General features: G+C 38.6%; 1 protein-coding gene across 4 annotated transcripts in view; it reads left to right on the top strand.

The window, feature by feature from the left end:
- The window catches only part of TRIM33 (tripartite motif containing 33), an 82,682-nt gene extending 62,237 nt beyond the window's left edge, over window positions 1-20,445 (top strand). For 3 of the 4 annotated variants that reach the window (XM_063143401.1, XM_063143392.1, XM_063143407.1), the window contains 9 exons: window positions 1,228-1,360; window positions 2,699-2,762; window positions 5,424-5,583; window positions 6,578-6,924; window positions 8,416-8,539; window positions 9,878-9,952; window positions 10,712-10,864; window positions 15,174-15,224; window positions 15,306-20,445. In XM_063143401.1, coding sequence (XP_062999471.1) covers window positions 1,228-1,360; window positions 2,699-2,762; window positions 5,424-5,583; window positions 6,578-6,924; window positions 8,416-8,539; window positions 9,878-9,952; window positions 10,712-10,864; window positions 15,174-15,224; window positions 15,306-15,518 — 1,320 coding nt within the window. In that variant the 3' untranslated portion in view covers window positions 15,519-20,445. The remainder of the gene's footprint in view (window positions 1-1,227; window positions 1,361-2,698; window positions 2,763-5,423; window positions 5,584-6,577; window positions 6,925-8,415; window positions 8,540-9,877; window positions 9,953-10,711; window positions 10,865-15,173; window positions 15,225-15,305) is intronic. The other variant, XM_063143414.1, reaches the window with a different exon arrangement.
- The last annotated feature ends 920 nt before the right edge of the window (window positions 20,446-21,365 follow it).

Below are 21,365 nucleotides of genomic sequence, written 5' to 3'. Positions count from 1 at the left end.
TTTGCACACCCATGTAGTGCTCCTTGGAGGAAAGGATGGATATTAGTATAGTATTCTGCATACCAGTGCCAAAAAGCAACATGAAAACTATATTTTATTCTTGAAAAAAAGAAAAGTCCTCTATTCTTAAAAGAGATTAAATCCTGTTTATGATGAAAAATGAGTGTTCTCTAAAACAGTGAGTGGAAAAAAATATTACATTACTCAGTTTCAGTATACTGATTGAGAATCTTGCTTTAACCATTTTGGCACTGATGATTTTATAGCACATTATTTAGGGTGGAATCCAACACAAAATGAGTGGATGTCTGCTCATGCAACATGACTTTCTCCTTCTTTACTCTCCCCTGCAGCTCCCAACACCGCCCCTATATCTGCCCCGATCCCTCCAGATCAGATTTTGTGGGTGTGCAGGAGGGTTGCAGGGGCAGAAAATGTCTTCTCTGTTCTGCTGATGGAAACCATTCCATCAGCAGTATGAGTTAAGTGGAGCTCAGTCTTAATTTCCTAGCCTGTACTAGAACATATTCTTTGTTAAAACACAGATGAAAGGGAATGGTTTCAATTCTGGGTTTCTTTTAAGGGATAGCCCTAATTAAAATTACATGTTCACAAAATGTTTCCTCGACTAAAACTATTTTTGTCAACTGATTAGTTTTTTAAAATATTTTTTAAAATGGCATGTTTCATTCTCCTGGCAGCAAACCTCTGGGCCCTTTCAATATTGGGAATATCTGGTTCCTCTGTCTACATTTGTCCTGTATTTGTGAAAGTTTGTTAAAACTTCTAAAACATGGATCAGGACGATTTAGTGGATAAGAACTACAAAGTGAGGAATGAGGATCATAAACGGAGTGGAAGCGTTGCTGAATGTAGACCTTTCTCTGACACATACCTAACCCTCTGTATTTACAACTGAGTGGGATTAAAACCTGCTTGTTTCTTAAAGTTAGAATTTTGCAAGAGCTATGATATTCTATGCTAAGGTTTACTGTTCATTTCTAGTCAAGCCATTTCCTAGGCTCCTTGATTATGCAGGCAGGAATTGATCAAAGGCAAATATGGAAAAATTGAATATTCCACTGTTTGTTTCTCTCTATTCTATGACTCAATACTAGTACTTTAATATCCTTCAGTGAAAATACAGATGATTCTCAAGCTGTCATTTCTAACATGCTGCATTTAGACTTGGCAGAATCACAATGTTGCTGTCCTCCTTTATTTCAGCTGGAAGATGCTGGTTCCAGTAACTTAGATAATTTACTAAGTAGGTATATCGCAGGCAGCCATCTACCCACTCAGACTATAAGCAGTATGAATCCCTCCCCTGGGCCCTCAGCTCTATCTCCAGGCTCATCAGGTAAGCTGGGAAGAGGCAGTGGGCGTCTTTAACTTTTCTTAGAGCCAGCAGCTGTAGTAATGAATGCTTCTAGTATCTTGAGACATTTAAGAAATTGGATGCTTCCACCAACTTTATCAGGTCTTAACCTCCCCACCTTTTAATGTCTTCCAATTATTTCTAATAACTTCCATAATAACACTGATGAGCATTTCTTTCTTCTGTCAATATAATAGGAATATTTCTTTAATATGAGTAGATAAACTTCGCTGCTTACGTAATAACTTATAAATGAAAGGGTCATAACACAACACTGTAGCTCAGGACTCAATAGAAAGAGTGGCCCAGTCTGCGTAGCAGCAGAGGTCCTGCCCAGGATGACTTGGAAGTGGAAACCAGAAATAAAATAAAAACAAGGTGGTATGTGAGTCCAACAGCGTTCTATTTTTAAGTACATACCAATAACTGTTACCTCCTGACTACTGTCCTCAGTGCATGTGGGAAAGGGTATTTAATTTGAAATAAAATTTACTCCCCACCTTTCAATATTTCCAGGTTTCATAAAAACATAAATATAATAAAATCACTATCATAAAATACAACAGTTACTCATACAAGAGGTGTAAGTGCTGTGGCTCGTATGAAGCTGATCAACCTCTCTAGTGCTTCTGTAGTATAATAAAGTCTTGCAGCTAGGTAATATTTGGTGCCAAAGTAGATCTGAAGCCCCTGTCTCCAAAATTCAGTAGTCACTATAAACTAACAAAATTCACTCTGGCATAATAACTTGGTTATTTGTTCCACTATTGTGGAATGTTGAAAGGAAGTGTAAAATTAGGAAGGCAGCAGGGTGGAAGGTGGGGAGACCTGAGAAAATGAGAGTGCTAAAATCACATTGAAATATACTTTGTACTTATCAGTGTATGGTATGTCCTTCAAAATGCATTGCTAGTAATTTGTAAAACAGCTTTCAGTCCAACTTCCTCTGCACTCTTCCATCCTTTTACCTGGCTCTAATTATTTTCATTATCAGCCTAAATTAGTGTGCACTCTCTTTAAATGTGTTATGTATGTATGCTAATAATATGGAGCCATTAATTATATTTTATATGTCTTAGCATAGTTTACCTTTTAGAAGATAAATATTTGCTTCCAAAAATATATAGCATGGTTTTCATTTGTTGAGTGATTATGATGGCTGTATTGGAATAAAATGAAACTGAATTAGAATGGACTTAAGGCTTGGAACCTATGAAACAGTTTTTGGGGTTCTAAAGGGGAAAAGATGTGAGATTAACTATAATGTATTTACTTAAGATATGCAGCTGTTGATGTAAATGCTGATTCATCCTCCTTTAGGTTTATCCAATTCTCACACCCCTGTGAGGCCACCCAGTACTTCCAGCACAGGCAGTAGAGGCAGGTGAGTTGGATGGCTTCAAAACTAGCTATGTTGAGTTTATACAACTGAATGCATAGTGCAGGGCATAAAACTCCCATTTAAGAGAGGGATTAAGGGTTTTTTCAAATTCACACTTGCACCAGGAATCAAGGGGATTGTAAATTAAGGCTTCAATATGAACTTTTGCATCATCAAAGGAATAAAGACATTCTGCAGTTTCACATCGTGCTCACTTACAGTTTAGACTGTATGCAAGTGCATTTTCTCTTGGTCTTTCAGCCACATCTCTCCTCTACAGTAAGGGTATATAACTTTTTTGGTCCTGAGGGCTGCATTGGGCAGTGCCAGGGGGGCTGCACAAACACATGTGCAAGCTTGCGTGTAACCCTGAGGATTCCCTTGCTAGCAGCATTAGCAAAGGAAACATCAGGCAGTGCTGTGGCGGCAGATGCAGGGAGTCTAGTAGGTTGCTAGAAATGGCTTGGTGGGTGCGTGCGGCCCATGGGCTGCACTTCTTGCACCTCTGAACTACCGGTTGGGAGAACACTGAAGCTAGGAGGTTAGGGCAACATCAATTTTTAATAATGTATATGATTGTAAATTCAAATCTTTTATTCTGATAATCAGCCTCATGCAAAGCTTATCTTCAGCTGCAGAACCTAGTCTTGTTAATGTTGAGTCAAAAGTCAAACCAGCAAAGTTGTTCAGGCATGATCAGAACATCAGACCTGCTCTGCTCAGGTTATAAATGCTAAAGATTTTAATTCATTTAAAATGAGTGGTCCTTTGGCAATGCCCAGTTCTGTTCACTTGTACTAAACTTTACTGACGAAAGGTTTAGCACTGGACTGTGTGAGTCTTGAACTTATATACTCCTTTTTTCCTCCCTTCTCTGCCTCTTCTATGTCTAGAAGAAGGAAATAGGAAGCTTTTGCTTCTTTTAAACCAGAGTTCCTTGTTACTGAATTCAAGGGAACTTTGGTTAGTTTAAACTGTGGTTTGTTTGAACAAACCATAGTTTAAACTAACTAAAGTTCTCCTGAGTTCAGATGTAGCAAGAAATTCTGGATTAAAAGATGAAGAAAAAGCTTCTAATCTCATCCTTGTGGCTATGCAAGAGGGAGGGTATGAGCCTGAGGCTCATGCCTGTAATGATCGTTTCGCATGGCATCTCAGAAGGCTCTTACTTCTCTGGGCCACTAGTGTTGCCTTATGAAGATCAGACACAGTGCCCAGCTTCTTCCAGTCTTGTGTTGCTCTGCATCCGGCATTTATCTCCCTTGCTTCTCGTCACCACCATATATGATCCATGGCTACTAATGTGTGTCAGTCTCTTCATATATGGAAAGCAGGGTCATTGTGCAGAAGGTGCTGATTGCCCTTGTGGTGTTGCTTGGCTTCATTGTTGCCTCTGATTTTCAGAGGACTAAAAGACACAGGGAAGGTGTGAGAGTGCATAAAACCTAAACTGTAAATGATCACAATATCTTAACATTGCCTTTATTCTGGAAACTTTAGTGTACAAATTTGCTCTAGCACATTTAGAAGTCAACAAACCCTGAGTTTAAAAACAACACAACAAAACCAATGAAAGGGATACTCCAGTGGCATACCTGAATTTTTGAACTGATTTCAATTATTATCCAGCATAGCTCTTCTTATGTTCTTTAAGAAGAGCCAGGCTGGATCAGACTGAGGGTCCATCTAGTCCAGCACTCTGTTCATACAGTGGCCAACCAGATGTCAACCAGGGACCCACAAGCAGGGCATGGTGCAACAGTACCCTCTCACCCATGTTCCCCAGCAACAGGTGTATATAGGCTTACTGCCTCTGATACTGGAGGTAACACATAGCCTTCAGGACCAGTAGCCATAGATAGCCTTCTCCTCCAGGAATTTATCCAACTCCCTTTTAAAGCCATCCAAATTGTTGGCCATCACCACTTCTTGTGAGAGTGAATTCCATAGTTTAACTATGAGCTGTGTGAAGAAGTTCATCCGTTTATCTGTCCTGAAACTCCCAGTAATCAGCTTCATGGGATGACCCCAGGTCCTAGTATTTTGAGAGAAGGAGAAAAATGACTGCTTATCCACATTCTGTACACCATGCATAATCTTGTACACCTCTGTCATGTCTCCCCTTAGCCTCCTTTTTTCCAAGCTGAACAATCCCAGCTGTTGTAACTTCCCCTCATAGGGGAGATGCTCCAGTCCCTTGATCATTTTAGTTGTCCTTTTCTGCACTTTTTCCAGCTCTACAGTATCATTTTTTAGGTGTGGTTGCACCATAGATTTGTATGATACTGCCATAGATTTGTATAAAGGCAGTATGATGCAAAACAAAAAATGTTGAAAACAAAGACTCTCACTACAGTAATTCAATTATTTTTTCTAAAATGTGGACAGTTTGTCCATCTGAGGTTCTTTTTACCAGACTCCATAATAAGGGCAAATCATATCAATTTTTTGTATGTCAAAACGCTGAAAATACACATCGTTCTGTCTTACCTATAGAGCCATTTCTGGAGCTCTAACAACAAACTTGAATATCATGCCTCATAGCCAAGTGCTTCCTACACTTATAGGCATAATACCTTTTGCTAAGGAATGTTTATCACAATTCTAGTAGCAGGTTATTTTGACGTGCAATTAATTTTTTTGCTTAATGTGTGTTCTTTCCAGCTGTGGCTCATCAGGCAGAACTGTTGAGAAGAACAATATTAGTTTCAAGCCTGACCATGTGAAAGTTAAGCAAGAACCAGGCACAGAAGAAGAGGTGTGCAGTTTCTCAGGGCCAGTGAAGCAAGAAAAAACAGAAGACGGCAGGAGGAGTGCCTGCATGGTAAAACTCTATTTGTATGTTGCACCATTCTGTCACACGATCACTAAGCAATGAAGAACTGAGTTCTCTTGTGTGTTTTTGAGGAGATAAAGTAAACACCCCGTCACTTCAATAAATGTTTTCAAGTGGGGGAGCTGTTTGGAGATTATGACATTAGGCTAGTTACAAGCAGATTTGCCCTGTCAGGGAGAACCCTTGGAAACTATTTTCACGCATGAAAGCTAAAGTCTTTGGCACCTCAGAAATAAACATGTGAATGACTCTTTGCATCTCAGGATGGCTACTCTAGAGATTCGGTAGTGTGTGTTCCACATAGCTCCTTTGCAGTGCTGGGACTGTTTCACTTGCATTCCACTTCATTGATGTGCTTGGTTCTCCTTGAGTCTATCCTTGACTTCGGATATGTTCCTTAGAATGCGATATCCACATTGGGTTGGATCCATGTATACTGAGAGAGCTTTTGGTAGAGCTTTTGCATTAGACAGCCCAGCTGTTGACTCCTGTGCCTAAGTTTAAGATACAGGTATGTGAGTTTCAGCAACTCAGATGCCTGAGTGCTGTGCACTCTTGGGAGGAGGGGGAAGAGTTAAACAACCCTCTGCCCATGTCCTTAGGTTTAATTGCCCTGGCTTTTCTTCACTTGCCAACAGAAAACAAGTAAAATTTCAAGAAGTAAAAACATAAAAATATACAGGGAGAAGCAAAATAAATAAATGAAATAGTTACTTGTAGTAGGTAGGCAGAGCCAGTGCTGTTCACTCCCTAGCCGTCTGCTCTGCTATGCCAGGAAAGGTCAGTCTATATAATGTTGATAGAACAGACCTGAATGGAAAAAGAGCTAAGGGATGCGGAGGCTAGGTGCAGGTTGTCTTTTTTTTAGTGCGCAAAATAGGAAGTAGCTAAGAAGCAAGGACATGAGGGAGGGCAAGGTGTGAGAAGCAGAGGATTCTTTGACCAATTTCTCTTAGCTTTTCATAATGTGCCTTTATTTTAGCTTAGCAGTCCTGAGAGCAGCTTGACGCCACCGCTTTCTACAAACTTGCATCTGGAAAGTGAGCTAGAAGCACTGGGAAGTATAGAAAACCATGTAAAAACTGAACCAGCGGACTTGAGTGAAAGCTGCAAACAGTCTGGACATGGTCTTGTAAATGGCAAGTCTCCAGTGCGTAGCCTCATGCACCGATCAGCTAGGACTGGAGGAGAAGGCAACAACAAAGATGATGATCCTAATGAAGACTGGTGTGCTGTGTGCCAAAATGGAGGAGACCTTTTATGTTGTGAAAAGTGCCCCAAAGTTTTCCACCTTACTTGTCATGTACCCACACTCCTCAGCTTTCCAAGGTATGAAAATATTGCAGCATCTTACACAATAGGGCTTGGCATGAATATTTGCAATGCAAGGGTATAACTGTATCGACCAACTTATATCAGACTATGGGCAGCTACACCATGGGCCGATCTACACCAAGCAGGCTATAACACTTTTAAAACGGTATGAAAACTGTATATGTAACGTGTTCTGGGCCTGAACAGTTGTCATAACCATTATAAACCATTATAAGCAGCAGTGTAGATCCTGCCCATGGCAGTTTGGTAAACAGTTATAGCTTGTTCTGATGGCCAGTAGCCATGTCATTCCGAGAGAAGCAATAGCCTAGTTCCCAAGCAACAATCCATGGCTGTTTAACCCATGGCTTGTTGCAGCCAAGCGCAAGCAAGTGTGCTGCCTTCTTTGCGCTCACTGCCTCAGCTTTGCATCTGCTTTGTGAAACCAGAATGCCTCGTTCATGGGTCGTTTGTCATGACAGCCAAACGCAGCATTCTGGGTTGTTGAGGTTTAAATAACCCAGAGATTGAACCCATGGCTTGTTGTTGGGTTAACACTTTTGATTGTTTAATCCTCAACAATGCAGAGTGTCGGGTTTGGATGTCACAATTAACAACATGGAAGTACAGCACTCCTGGGTTGTTTTGGAAAGTGGATGCAAAACAATAGGGGCAAGCAGGCAGGAATTGGTGCTCCTCCACAGCCCCACCAACTTATGAGTTGTTTAACCAATGAATTGATGTATATGTGAACCAGGTGAATCAGACCCTGTTGTCACTTTGAGTAGTGCATAAGGAAAACAGCCAAAGCATCTTCTGTGTGTGTGTGTGTGTGTGTGTGTGTGTGTGTGTGTGTTTTAAAAAAGTTGACTGTAGTAAGTACTTTATTAATAATTCTACAGTATTCCTAGAATCTAGGGAGGAAAACCTTACAGGTTTTGAGATTCTGCTGTTGTATACAATGACCGAGATCATGTCATGAAATAAGGAATAAGACTATAGGTGCAGACATTAATCACTCTGGTAAAATAAATAATATCATTTCATTAATAGAATTTAATGTTAACAGAAAATGTTCTAGCCTTTCAACCTTCCTGATCTAGTGAAAACTGCTTCTAATCAATCTGTCATTAGACAGGAAATGGAGCTTCTAAACTCCACATATCCCCCTTAGCTTCCCATGAGCGTCAATCCTCATGCCCGACACCTCTGGGTTCCAGGTCATCTTTCCCTATTCCTTGATGATTTATTGTAATGGAGGAGATTTAAATTCTTCCTGAAAAGAAGCACAGTTCAAAAGTACTGTGAAATATAAATTATATGTATACTTATTATTTATTATATTTATATACCACCCCATAGCCAAAGCTCTCTGGACGGGTGTGTGTGTATACACTTTGATTAATTCCACTTACAAAATTCGGATTTTCTTCATACAGGTTTTCAGGGGCCATAGTAAAATATTTCACCAGATCTCTGAATTAAGATATCTTTTTTTCTTTCTAGTGGAGACTGGATATGTACATTTTGCCGTGATCTTGGCAAACCTGAAGTAGAATATGACTGTGACAACTTGCAGCATAGTAAGAAGGGGAAAACTGCACAAGGTTTGAGTCCTGTGGACCAAAGGGTAGGTTTCCAGTAACTTATGTTCTGAAAGCCAGTTTAACAAAATGCTTCTGGCTTTTCTGCTGCTATATTCTCCTGATTTAGATTAAACTTTCTTGTATAAAGATAACTATGCTAACATTTTAATCAGTGTTAGGTAGGCGTTGTGCATTGACTATACTCTTTTTAAAAAGAATTGTGTTCAGCTTTGTTTCGTGCTTAATTCAAGTTGTATATTCTCCTACTTAAGTATCTTTGATACAGACACTTATCTTTGATACAGAACAAACCAAATCATTCAGGTTACTATAATAAGGTGAACATATGACATTTAAACTTGGAGGGTATGCGTTTTCCTAATACCAGGATTTGACTGGAAAAAGAAAATTTGCAGTAGCAGCTGGAATGGTTATGGTTTGTTCTGTATTGATGAGATACTTTAGTGATAGCTGTTTGGATGTTTTTTGTAAGTTGTCTTGAGCACCATTTTTGTAGAAAGATGGTATAAACATTTTTAGATCAGTATGTACAAGCAATAGATATCCTTGTTAGCTCTGGGAATAACTTTTCCCCAAAGTGTTCTAATATCAATGATCTTACCAAAGGAGGCCTGACAGATGACCTTCCAGTGGTAGACAAAGACATTTATATATAGACAGGCCTATAATTATGTTGTGCTTGGTTTTCAGTGGTTGTTCTGAGTGATGTTTTATCTGCTGTGTATTAATGGCTTTTTAAAAAACAAAACTGAATTGTATTTTTTGGTATTCATATTATCACTGTTTCCTTCCACCACTTTGTTGAAAGGTGGGATACAAATGAAACAAGCAAATAATACCAACCCATGGAATACATTGTGCTGGGTATTGTAGTGGCCAATAGCATATGAGATTTTTTTAAAAAGTATTAGAGAAATCCATGCATAATGGATGTATTAATGGCTCTTAGCTAGAAAGGATTCCTCTATATTTCGAGCCTGCACATATCTAAACACCAACCAGGTTTGGCTTGTGAGTCTCTGATGAGCTTTCTTTAACTTCATGGGGCTTTTTGTATGTGTTTGAATTTGAATATATTCCTTACACTGCATCATTAAATGCTGTTGAAACTCCCCACAATTCTAGAAAGTTTTGTACCTTCCGGCATGCAGGATTATTGTTTTAAATCCAAAGTCTCCTTGTGCACAAGGAATTAGTTGCTTAGTTCCTTGAATCTTGGCAATTGTTCCAAGTAGTCCTGCTGCTACTGATGAGACTGCTGGAAAATTTCAGACTGAGTTGAGAATCTTGTTCTTATTTTCATGAAAATTGCTGTATGAGAATGAAACAAAATTCACTGGATTTTTTTTTTCCTCTGCAAGAAATGTGAGCGCCTCCTGCTTTACTTATATTGCCATGAGCTGAGCATTGAGTTCCAAGAGCCAGTCCCAGCCTCAGTAAGTAACATGATGCAAATTATCTTGAGAATGATAACAGGGAGATTGTACCTTTACTGGGCCTGAATTTGGAGCAGCATTTGACAGCCACTATTGCTCTTATGACACTTGGACGAAACCCAGTGTGACCGTTACTTTGCTGTCCATACGTTTGAGTAGTTTATCTGACCACAACATCCTTTGGATAAGGATCGTTGACTTAACTGGAGAGTTTATAACATGAATGAATAGCCAGAAATGGTTGGGGTATGTGTGGCAAATTGCTCCCCACTAGGCCCTGGATCATGTCATAGCTCTTACCGGTTTGCCTTTCTCCATGCTCTCAGCATGGAGAGAGAGACTTGGCCAGCATTGAGAATAGCAGCTATTCCTTCCAGCACCAGCCAAGTCCCTGCCTTCGCATGGTACGCACTGTCCCCGTGGGGCAGCGCACAAAGCCACTCTGCTGGCACTGGGAAAAGCAGCTGCTCCTTCCAGCACTGGTGAATCCCTGTCTTTGTGTGGCATCGCCATTTGGCCAGCACCCATATCTCTGCTGTTATGTCCGATCTCAGGTCGGAGATAACAGCAGGGATTCCTCCATGGGATGGTACATTAAGAAAACCACTTCTCTCTTACCTAAAGATTTCAGCAGAAAGGTTGAATGAATCTGGCTGTAAAAGTGAAAATATTTCACTGCTGCATAGATGAAAATCCATCATAATGTGAATCTTCTTTAATTTTACTCTCTTGTAAACACACAACATCTTTTCTCAACAGATACCAAACTACTATAAAATAATAAAGAAACCCATGGATTTATCTACAGTAAAGAAGAAACTGCAGAAGAAACATTCCCAGCACTACCAAACGCCGGAAGATTTTGTGGCAGACGTTCGGCTGATCTTCAAGAACTGTGAAAGATTTAATGAAGTATGTTAACTTCCATCCCACAGAATTCTTTTGTTTTAATATGAGAACCACATTCTGCACCTGCGCACAGTCCTTACTTACAATTGTTTTCAAACTGTGTGTGTGAGAATGATGTAGACCTGTGGCCTATTTCATACAGAGCTCCAGTATGTAGATTGTACACATACATGGTGGGGCACAAGACTCTGCTTTGAACTCGTACTCCCCCAATGTGCACAGAATCTGTAATGTGAACTAGATCCTAGACACATGAATGCCTGGTCATGTAATCTGTTCACCCTTTTTTATGGTGGGCAGATACATGAGTGTTGCTTGCTTACATTAAAATGTATGTGCATTGGCCCTATTCTTATTATTGAGCATGGTGAGAGTGTCTTTCACCCCACCAGTGTATGTTTTTATGCCACCCTGTCAGGAATCTGGAATTATAAACATAAACCTTATAACGCCATAATATTCTATTTTTGTGAAATAGGATTGGCTCAACATGTGGCTGCCTGGGGAAAACTGTGTGTGTCTAAGTATATAGAAAGATGTGATTAAAGCTTGCTTGGTTTTTGCACGGCATAAACCTCTCCATATTAGCACATTGTTGCATGAACAGAGTAGCCACAAATGGCCCAGACAGATTTCTGGTGAGAGTGACTTACATCAGGGGTAGACAGACGGTAGTTCTGGATCTATCAAGGGATAGCAATAGCAAGAAAATGAGTGACCCCCCCACACATTATTATTATTATTATTATACTTATACTACTGAAATGAAAGTTTGAGGTGACCTTGTGAGATATTTTTTTCTGTGCAAGGTCTGTGAGTTGTGTTCAATTTTGCTACTCAGAATAATCTTCTTTATGATTTAAATCCACATATTATATATGTATTAGGCTTAAGCCTAAAGCTTCCTACATTCTTTAAGCGAACTGTAAACTGTTCTGAGTAGTGGTTGAGTAAATCAACCTTAAATGCATTAAGTTTAGACAAATTCAGAGGCTAGCAATAGCTGTCAGTCCTGGTAGCTGAATGGAATATTCAGGGACATTATATTTCTGAATTCAGACATAGAATTGGGGAGGACTGTTGCCTTTACGCCCTACTTACTGGCATGCTGATAGAACTTGACACCATTGTTTGAAAAAGGGCTAGATGAATCTTCTGTCTTGATCTCTCTTGGATACTTTAAGCAAGATAAAAAATAAATAGCTTGAAAACTCTTCTTTTTGCAAGGTATGCTGCTGAGTTTCCTTACTTATCGAGAATTCAGTCAGCTTTCTAATTACAAGGCTTGAAAGCCCAACTTACTGTGCCACTTAAAATAAAAGTCAAGCATTGGGATTGTAAATGTCAGGCATATAGTCATCCAAAAAAGAGAGAGGGAGACAATGGCTGTTTTCACACCAGCCCCAAAATCAGGGCTGGTCACAGCTGAATCCCTGTGCGTCCAAATGACGCACAGGGACTCTTGGGAGCAAGGGGGAATGAGCATGGTTTTTCTCAGGGATAAATAATCCCTGGAGAAACCGATTCTTCCTATGGCCTTGGGATCATCCCAAGACCACGGGAGGTGTGTGGGCACCTGTCCCGGCTTCATCCCACCTCCTCATGAGTAAACGCGAGGAGACGGGAAACGGACATGGGGCATGGAGCGCTTCAGGTGTTCCGTGCCCATTGGGGGTGGAGGGGGGAGCCGGAGCAGCTTTTTTAAAAAAATACTTTTAGTTGGAGCGCATTCTTCTGTTAAAAATGTTTTTTAAAATGGCGGACGCGACATCCCTCCTTCCTCCTGGGATGTTGCACGCACATCTGGACAAAGGGGAGTATCTCGCCAGCAGAATATCATGAGATCCTCCCCCTTCCCTCCTGGAAAGTGAAGAAAGGGCCAATTTTACATAGATGGAAAACATACGTACTCTAGGATTTGATGTATATTTATTATAATGCATTCTGAAATTATTATACATGGGACATATTGCTTAATTAATACAAAAGACATAAAGGAATAATAGACTGAAATGGACTTGCAAGTACTTATTATGGATGTGGGAGGTTTTCTAACTTCAGGCTTTTTAAATATAGGGTTGAATCCAGACTTAGTCATATTTAATGTAGACTCATTGAACTCACTGGGACTGAAGTTAGTCATGACTAAATCCAACCCATAATCTCCAGTATTAAAACCATCTATTGAGAAACCAAATTTGCCGCTAAATCCTATGCACGTCTATTCAGAAGTAAGTCCCATTGATTTAAATAGAGGTAAATGTGCATAGGATTGTGGCTTTAGAGTCTACTCTGGGTGATCTTGCACTGTTTATGACATGAAGAGAATGGGACAGATGTTGAGGTAGTCTTTGGTTTATAGTTTCACTTGTATTAAGGTGCTTTAAAATAGCACTTATTTCTTCTTCAGAAGTTTTTTTGTAACAGTCACATATTAATACCTGAATATTAAATATACTCTTCCTATTTTAAGATATAAGACCAGTAAAAGTTTAAAGCCTAAAAGGCATGAGTCACTACTAGGGATGTATGGATTTGTTAAGTCCATTCCACCTGCTAGTCACAGATTGTCTGTCATCTTTTGTTCCGTCATCCGCTCATTTATTTATTTATTTATTTATTTATTACATTTTTATACCGCCCAATAGCCGAAGCTCTCTGGGCGGTTCACAAAAATTAAAATCATCATAAAACAACCAACAAGTTAAAAACACAAATATAAAATACAATATAAAAAGCACAACCAGGATAAAACCATGCAGCAAAATTGATATAAGGTTAAAATACAGAGTTAAAACAGTATAATTTAAATTTAAGTTAAAATTAAGTGTTAAAATACTGAGTGAATAAAAAGGTCTTCAGCTGGCGACGAAAGGAGTACAGTGTAGGCGCCAGGCGGACCTCTCTGGGGAGCTCATTCCACAACCGGGGTGCCACAGCGGAGAAAGCCCTCCTCCTAGTAGCCACCTGCCTCACTTCCTTTGGCAGGGGCTCACGGAGAAGGGCCCCTGTAGATGATCTTAAGGTCCGGGTAGGTACATATGGGAGGAGGCGTTCCTTCAAATAACCTGGCCCCAAACCGTTTAGGGCTTTAAATGTCAATACCAGCACTTTGAATCGGGCCCGGACCTGGACTGGCAGCCAATGAAGTTGTAAAAGGACTGGCGTAATGTGATCTCGCCAGCCAGTCCCTGTTAGTAAACGGGCTGCCCTGTTTTGTACCAGCTGAAGCTTCCGGACCGTTTTCAAAGGCAGCCCCACGTATAACGCATTGCAGTAATCCAAACGAGAGGTTATCAGAGCATGGATAACTGTAGCTAGGCTATCACTGTCCAGATAAGGGCGCAGTTGGTATATCAGCCTAAGCTGATAAAAGGTGCTCTTTGCCACTGAGTTCACCTGTGCCTCAAGTGACAGTTCTGGATCGAAGAGCACCCCCAAACTGACAGAATTGGATTATTTATTTATTTTTAGGGATGAACAAGAATTTCATTCCTGTTTACATGTGCACATTTGCTAATGTGCATTATGACAAGTGCGCATTTGCACAAATTCCCCCCAAAATACAGATTCTGGTCCGCAGAATCTACACCACTCAGAAAAAGCCAGTCCACTGCAGAATCCGCATTTTGGATTCATAGAAATCTGTATACGTTGTGGATTTCTCTGATATCCCTTTTCTTTACACATGCTGGAAGCAGATGGGACTTGACTTTTTAAACTGAGCTTTAATAGGTGAGATTGAAGAGTTGTGCTTCGCAGACCGTATTGATTTGAAGGAATGGATCATACATTCACGGTGAAAGGATAGCACTTCTCCTCTTAAAGATGGATAGATGCAACTATAGGGTAGGAAACAAAACCAATGAAGAATGCCTCTTTCATTGTAGCAGTGGATATACTTACGACATGATCTGGTCCCCAACCCATGCTTAACTGTGGTTTCAAAGTAAGAAAAGACCTAACAGGAAAGCAGTGGGCCAGTTAGCCCTTTCTGTAATAGAAATTACATAGGAGCCGGATGAAAGAAATGACTACTGAACGTTTAAGACACAGCTCTGACCTAGGTTTGCTAAGAGTCTAATAATATTGGGCTTCTGTGCAGGGTATCAGTTTCTGCAATAATATCATATTGCTTAAGGTTCACATACTGCAAATTGAGTAACAGGGCCTAATGAAGAGAGTCACCTCTACAACGGTGAATTTTAGCAATAAATTGGAATGGCTGATTTTAGTCATCCAATCCTGTGCGGTCTCATAACTTTAGAAGGGATTATAATTTCCTTTTTTTTGACTCTGGTATCCTTTTTAGATGATGAAAGTTGTTCAAGTTTATGCAGAAACACAAGAGATTAATTTGAAGGTAAGCGTTTCAGACCATGCACACTTGCTGAAGGGATGTGCATTACCAATGAGTGAATGTTACTGTCTTTTTACTTTTCAGGCTGATTCAGAAGTAGCACAGGCAGGGAAGGCAGTTGCGTTATACTTTGAAGATAAGCTTACAGAGATCTACCCAGACAGGACCTTCCAGCCCTTACCCGAATTTGAGCAAGAAGAGGACGATGCTGAAATAACAGATGACTCCGATGAAGATTTTATACAGCCACGCAGAAAACGTCTAAAATCGGATGAGAGACCAGTGCATATAAAGTAACTTGACTAAAACAGACCTAAACTATTGTAAAAAGGAAGAAACATATTTAAGTGTTCCTGGAATATTATCACGCCTTCAGTGGCCATCTTATTGAAGCTGATAGTGTTCAGACAGTATTAGATTACAAAAAGCATTTGTACAGAAACATTCTTGTCAAAAGGGGAAAAAAGCTTTCAACTTCTGTTGATTTTGTGTTTTTGTTTTTGTTTTTTGTTTTTTTAGTGTTTGGATTTGCATTTTCTTTTTTCACTCCCTCATTTCTCAGATACAGAGGTGTGGGATGAATGTTGGTAAAGAAGCAAGTTTTTATATGATGACATTTGTACAAACAGTGAACTCTTAGTAACCATTTCTACAAGACTGGACCAAGGCAGTCATGTTTCAAGTTCATGCTGGACTGCAGTTTAAACCTCACAAAACCTTCCTCAACATTCTCTTCATGCGACTCTAAGTGTGAATTGGATAGTTTTTATTCATCGTCTCATCTAAATGGTATTGCAAGTATCATATTCTGTCTTGGGTCAAATAGCTAGGTTCTGCTTTCTTTTGCTGACCTTGTATAGAAATATTGTAATGATCATTAAATAGTTTTGAATTGGAGAATGCAGGAGTGTGAGTTCTTCATACATGCTTCATTAAGTCTGGTTGCAATTAATGCTTTTCAGTAGGATTCATGGTGTCAAGTGGAAGTCCTATGCACAAAACACTTAAGTGAGTATCCTCTTGGAATTTATTAATCCTATTTTTCTCCCCTGAAAAGGCAGGATGTTGGCTGCAATACTGGTTATATAGATTTTAGCACTCAGAATTAGATTATGAACTTAATAACTGGTGACTGTCCCGTCTTCCCTAATAACAATTTCTGATAGTCCACTATCAGAAAACAGTAACTTCGTCAACTACCAAATGTGTAAAATTTCCTGTATTCACTCTGTCTTATTTGTAAATAATGGTACTGTAAATCATTTCAGACAGCAACATTTGCTGGGCTGTTTTTAAGCTAATATGTATTCTTACTAATGTTCCTAATCAAGAGCAGATTTGTAATAGGTTCTCTATTTCTAAAACGATTCATAGTTTGAAGTTCTATATTATTTTGTTAGAGCTACTCAGAGTTTTCTTCAGAAGCAGCTTAAATGAAAAGTCTAAGAGGAGGAAAAATGAGCCCATTGAGACTGAGTTACTTGTCCATCCTTAAAACAGAAAACTTGTATGGACCAGTGTATCAGACAAGTGGCTTCAGGATAGGTAATGGAAACGGGCCAGCCCCCATTGTGATAATCTGCATGCAAACAAGTTCTTCAGTTCTGCCTTGATGGCAATATTGAGAGCAGAAATGTCTCTGCATTATTGTAATTCAGTGTTGAACAGGTAAAATCCCTTATATGCTTGACTTGGTCTGTATTGAACAGTGCCAGATAATATAATTTCAAGCCCATGTACAGAATATTTTTTTATTGTTAAGCCAGTTTCAAAAATGTAAACCACACTTTTTGAGGTGACCAAAATGTAAATTTTACTGTGGTATTGAGCGTAATTCATCATGGCCAATACTTCACAGTGTATAAAGAAATGTCATTGATCTATACCGTAGAGATTAATCACTTGTATTGCACAATGTATTGTCCCAATGACGTTCTAGAGAATTTTAATACAAATGCCTGGTTTGATTTTCTCTATTCGGACAGATGAAAGCTGTAGACAGGATGTAAATGATTCTAACTGATTAAAGATATTTATGGCTTTGATTCACTTTTTTTTAGATCTTTAACATGGCATTTAAAGTGAAGGGATCCAACAGGATTCTGGGATTTATAAAGTGTTCTCAAAACATTTTAACAAATGAAACAATTTTAAATTGCCTGTATTTGAATATAGTAAATTTGAATATAGTTAACTGCTGCCCTATTTAATGGGCTGGTCAGACATTACTTTGTTGGAAAGTCAATGCAGTAGCAGTGGAAGAAAGTCTCAGACAGCATTCAGACTGGCCTGTATGATGTTTTTCTTATACATGAAATCACCTGACTTCTCTCGTCTCCCTCAATCTAGGAATGAGATCATGGGGCGAGGACAGTTTAATCTGTGCAGCTCAGTTTGAATATTACCTTCTGTATGCAGTTAGGGGGATGATGTATGAACTGAGTATTTGTTCCCTCTGTCAATGCATTGACTTCCTCACAAGGTCCCACAAAATTTTAGTGCATGCACTTATAACTGGCATTTTGGGGAAACTACTGAACGTCAGTAAGAAAGTGTAAGACAAGGCGCGTAATAAATATTGTATGAGAGTTGAATGTGATTGTACATGATATCTTCTTGTATCTCAGTTTGCAATAAGATATGCTCCATGAACCTTGAATTGTATAGTTTCCTTAGCATTCTAGAAATTTTGTTTTCTGTACTTTGTAGAACATTTCATAACTTGGCTTTCCATATTAACTGAAAACTACAATCTTGTCAACATTTGTATTATCCTTTCAGTTTTCTTAGGCTATTTTCATATTTTTATGTTACTTATAAAAGTTGCTCTATTCTTCTGAGCCATTTAACTAAACTTTGTTCAGGTTCGCTATCTGTAATTGGCCATGGTTCGATATTTGCAGACTTGAAATTTTGCAGAATTAAATGCAAACAGAGAAAAATAGTATTGCCTTCAACTTTTAATAATGCTTTTGCATTATTATTATTAAAAAATGAATAGCCTTTTCAGACGTTGATATTTTTGGTTGCTCTTTCCATGTGATTATCTACCACCTGAAAATAGTATATAATCAGAAGTTATACACAAATTCTCAAATTGCCAGTTTCTGGTCCTCAGGGATGTAGGAACTAGACAGATATGGTTTGTGATACCTTTTTAGGATGGATAATTTTTCCCAGTGTTGACAAGGTTTACTAAGTCAAAGTAACTTTTCTGCCACTGGTGCAGTTTAAGAGCAGTTTAAGATCGACCTCCATTTGGCAGTTCATGGATGCCTGTGCAATAATTGAGCTATACCGGGATTAATTTTATATTATAAATCTGGTTTGTAATGGATAGTGGAGCTTCCCTTGCATGTGATATGGATTTACCTGTGCAGCATAAATTACAATGTAACTTTTGTGTAATGTCCCAAGATCCTCTGTCACTTAATTTGACTCTTAAGCTCTGGTTTTAAATGTTCTTGTATAAATAATAATTTCAAATCTCTCTTCTTGGTTGTATATGTTCCGAAAGTTTAAGTTAATCCAAAGAAGAAAAAGGCAGTTTGCTTTGAAACAGGAAGGACGGCAAGTGTACAGCGTGCTGACTGTGGACTTCTCAATTACCTCAGCAGGTCCCCTGCCATGTAATTACTAGTGATTAGTGTTAGTTTAACCAGCTAAGTATGTTCAGGTCTTACTTAACTGTGCCCTGGAATTAAGTGTCCTATCATATACTATTAAGGCCGAATTACTATCCAAAAAGGGTGTTTTCCCCCTAGCTTTTAAAAGTAGAAATGCTGTTAAATGTAGATAACCTTTTTTCATGTGAAAAGATTCCCATTAATACTATTTGATGTGGCATTAACTGTCAGCATACTCAGCACTGGATAGATAAATGAAATGTTTTATAAACATTTCTACAAGCCACTACAACCAACAAATATTTTTTAACAAATGACCCCAATTAGCCATTCAGTTGTATAACTTAGTTTATTAGCCAGCCCTATTTAACTGTAGGTAACGGCAACAGTATGTTGAAATTGAGTATGTAATGTACTGGATGTAGGCTTCTTCTTTTCTTTCCTTTTTCCTCCTTTTCCTAGGAAAAAGCAATAAAACTGCTTTGTCTGTTGCCTGTTTAGCATGGCAGGAATCCTTTTCCTTTGGATAGTGGTTTTATAGGAAAGTTTTTGTATGTGTATCACCCAAGTCTAGCTTTTAAAAAAAAATAAAGTGTGCAGTTATAGTGTGGCATTTTATTTTAAAAATTGGGGAAAGTTAACATATTTTTTTAAAAAGTAGCTGTTTGAGTAAATAATGGAGGTACTTTTTTAAAAACTTTATATGCCACAATTTACATAGACATATTTCAGACTAATGCATACGACTTGTGATGTCAGATATGGCCACCACTTTTCCTTTTCAGAGTTGCACATGCAGTAACTCCATCCATTGTAGCTTTTTTGGTTTTTGCCTACTTTTTCCCTCTCCTTTTAAAATTTGTCTGAATCACATTTTAAAATATAGCAGTTTTAGTTCTTAATATAGTAGCTGATTTACAATAACAAAGTGCAGTTGGCCTCTTTCATTTCGAGTGCTTTTTAAAGCTGAGGAGCTGCTGCTTTCTTTTAAAATGATTTGCGACTTTGTACAAAGAAATGCAAAGAGTTTTATAGATCCCTCACTTGTTTCAGCATTCCCCTTATTGTGAACATAAATTTCAAAATGGAAGGTGATGCATGTTAAAGGCCTGCAGGTGTGGGCATTTCTTCAGTTCAAAATGCCATTAAACATGTATATAACAGGTCTATAAAGATTTGTGCAATTGAAAGCCTGTTTTAATTTTATATATATATAAACATACAAATCAAAGGGTTCAATTCCCAACATTCTTTTTTTCTGGTAATTAAAACTGGTACTTTTTGCACATAGTTTAACTTTACTGATTCTTCAAAGAAGTGCTGTTTCTGTGGTATTGTATTCTCTGAATAATATTTAATTTTTTTAACAAGTTAACGTTTCTAATTGTTCAGTTCTTGTGTTTTTTGGCTGGTGTGTAATAAAGGCATTTTTCCTTTACATGATTATTTAATACATTTAGCAGCCTGTAAATATTTCTTGTTAAATGCTCTGGAATGTGGTGTAGCAGTTGTACTAGAACAGTTTTAAAAAACATTGTTTTGAAAACCACTTTGTTTTGGTTATTTCTATTAAATTAGAAAACGAAGAATCTTTCAAATGGAGTATTCTTTTGTAAACTCAAACCTTTCCAGAAACTAACGCAAAACTGTTTTGCATTATCATAACTTGGATGAAAAAGTAAACAAAAAACAAATTGGGGGCGTACCTCCAACATTTCTTAAGAACATTTCTAGTTCAGCAGCATTCAATATATATCGGCCTTTTCAAGGTCTTGGTATGGAGTGGGTGTAATTTGTAAAATGCAGTATCTTCAAAGTGCCATACAAGACCACAATTTTCTAGACAATGCCCCTTTGCAGTGTGATAGCAAATGGAATGAGATTGAAGAGGTAACTGTAGTCCAAATCTTCCTTATTTTGTACTGTTTGGATTGGAACATCCTTCCATTCTGAACACAAAGTTGTGTTCCCCAAGGTAGCTGCTCTCCACCTACACGTCACTCACCTATTTGTATCTGAGAGTAGGTAGGTACACTGATGTAGAAGGCATTGTGTGTGTTCCAGGTTACTTATGATTTCCAGGGAAGCCTTAGAGGGGGTTTATAACAATAGAAACATATTAGAAAAAATAAGGAATGTAGCAGCATTGTCAAACAATGAAATGTGTGAAAAGTTTTATTTGCAAATTAGCCTTGATACATCCCCAAAATGCCCCATGACATAAATCTCTTAACTATTTTTTTTTGTTTGTTTTTTCCAGATGATTGGGGTGGGGGATGCCTTGACAGTCAGGTTGATCCTTTCACATAAATGGATGTACATTTATGTGTTGTGAAAGGAACACTGCATAGCTATTGGATACAACTTGCTATTGCCTAGTATCCATAGAGGGTTATGCAAACGCCACTCTCACAACTGACCACCATGCTGAATTGCTTATCACTGACTAAGGCTCTGGGCCAAATGGGGTAGTGCTGTGAATCACTCAAGCATCAAGTGCAATGCATTCTTCTCTTTG

Source organism: Elgaria multicarinata, chromosome 1, assembly GCF_023053635.1.
Source record: "Elgaria multicarinata webbii isolate HBS135686 ecotype San Diego chromosome 1, rElgMul1.1.pri, whole genome shotgun sequence".
In the NCBI taxonomy this organism is placed as follows: domain Eukaryota; kingdom Metazoa; phylum Chordata; class Lepidosauria; order Squamata; family Anguidae; genus Elgaria; species Elgaria multicarinata.
This window is presented reverse-complemented; position numbering and strand designations above follow the sequence as displayed.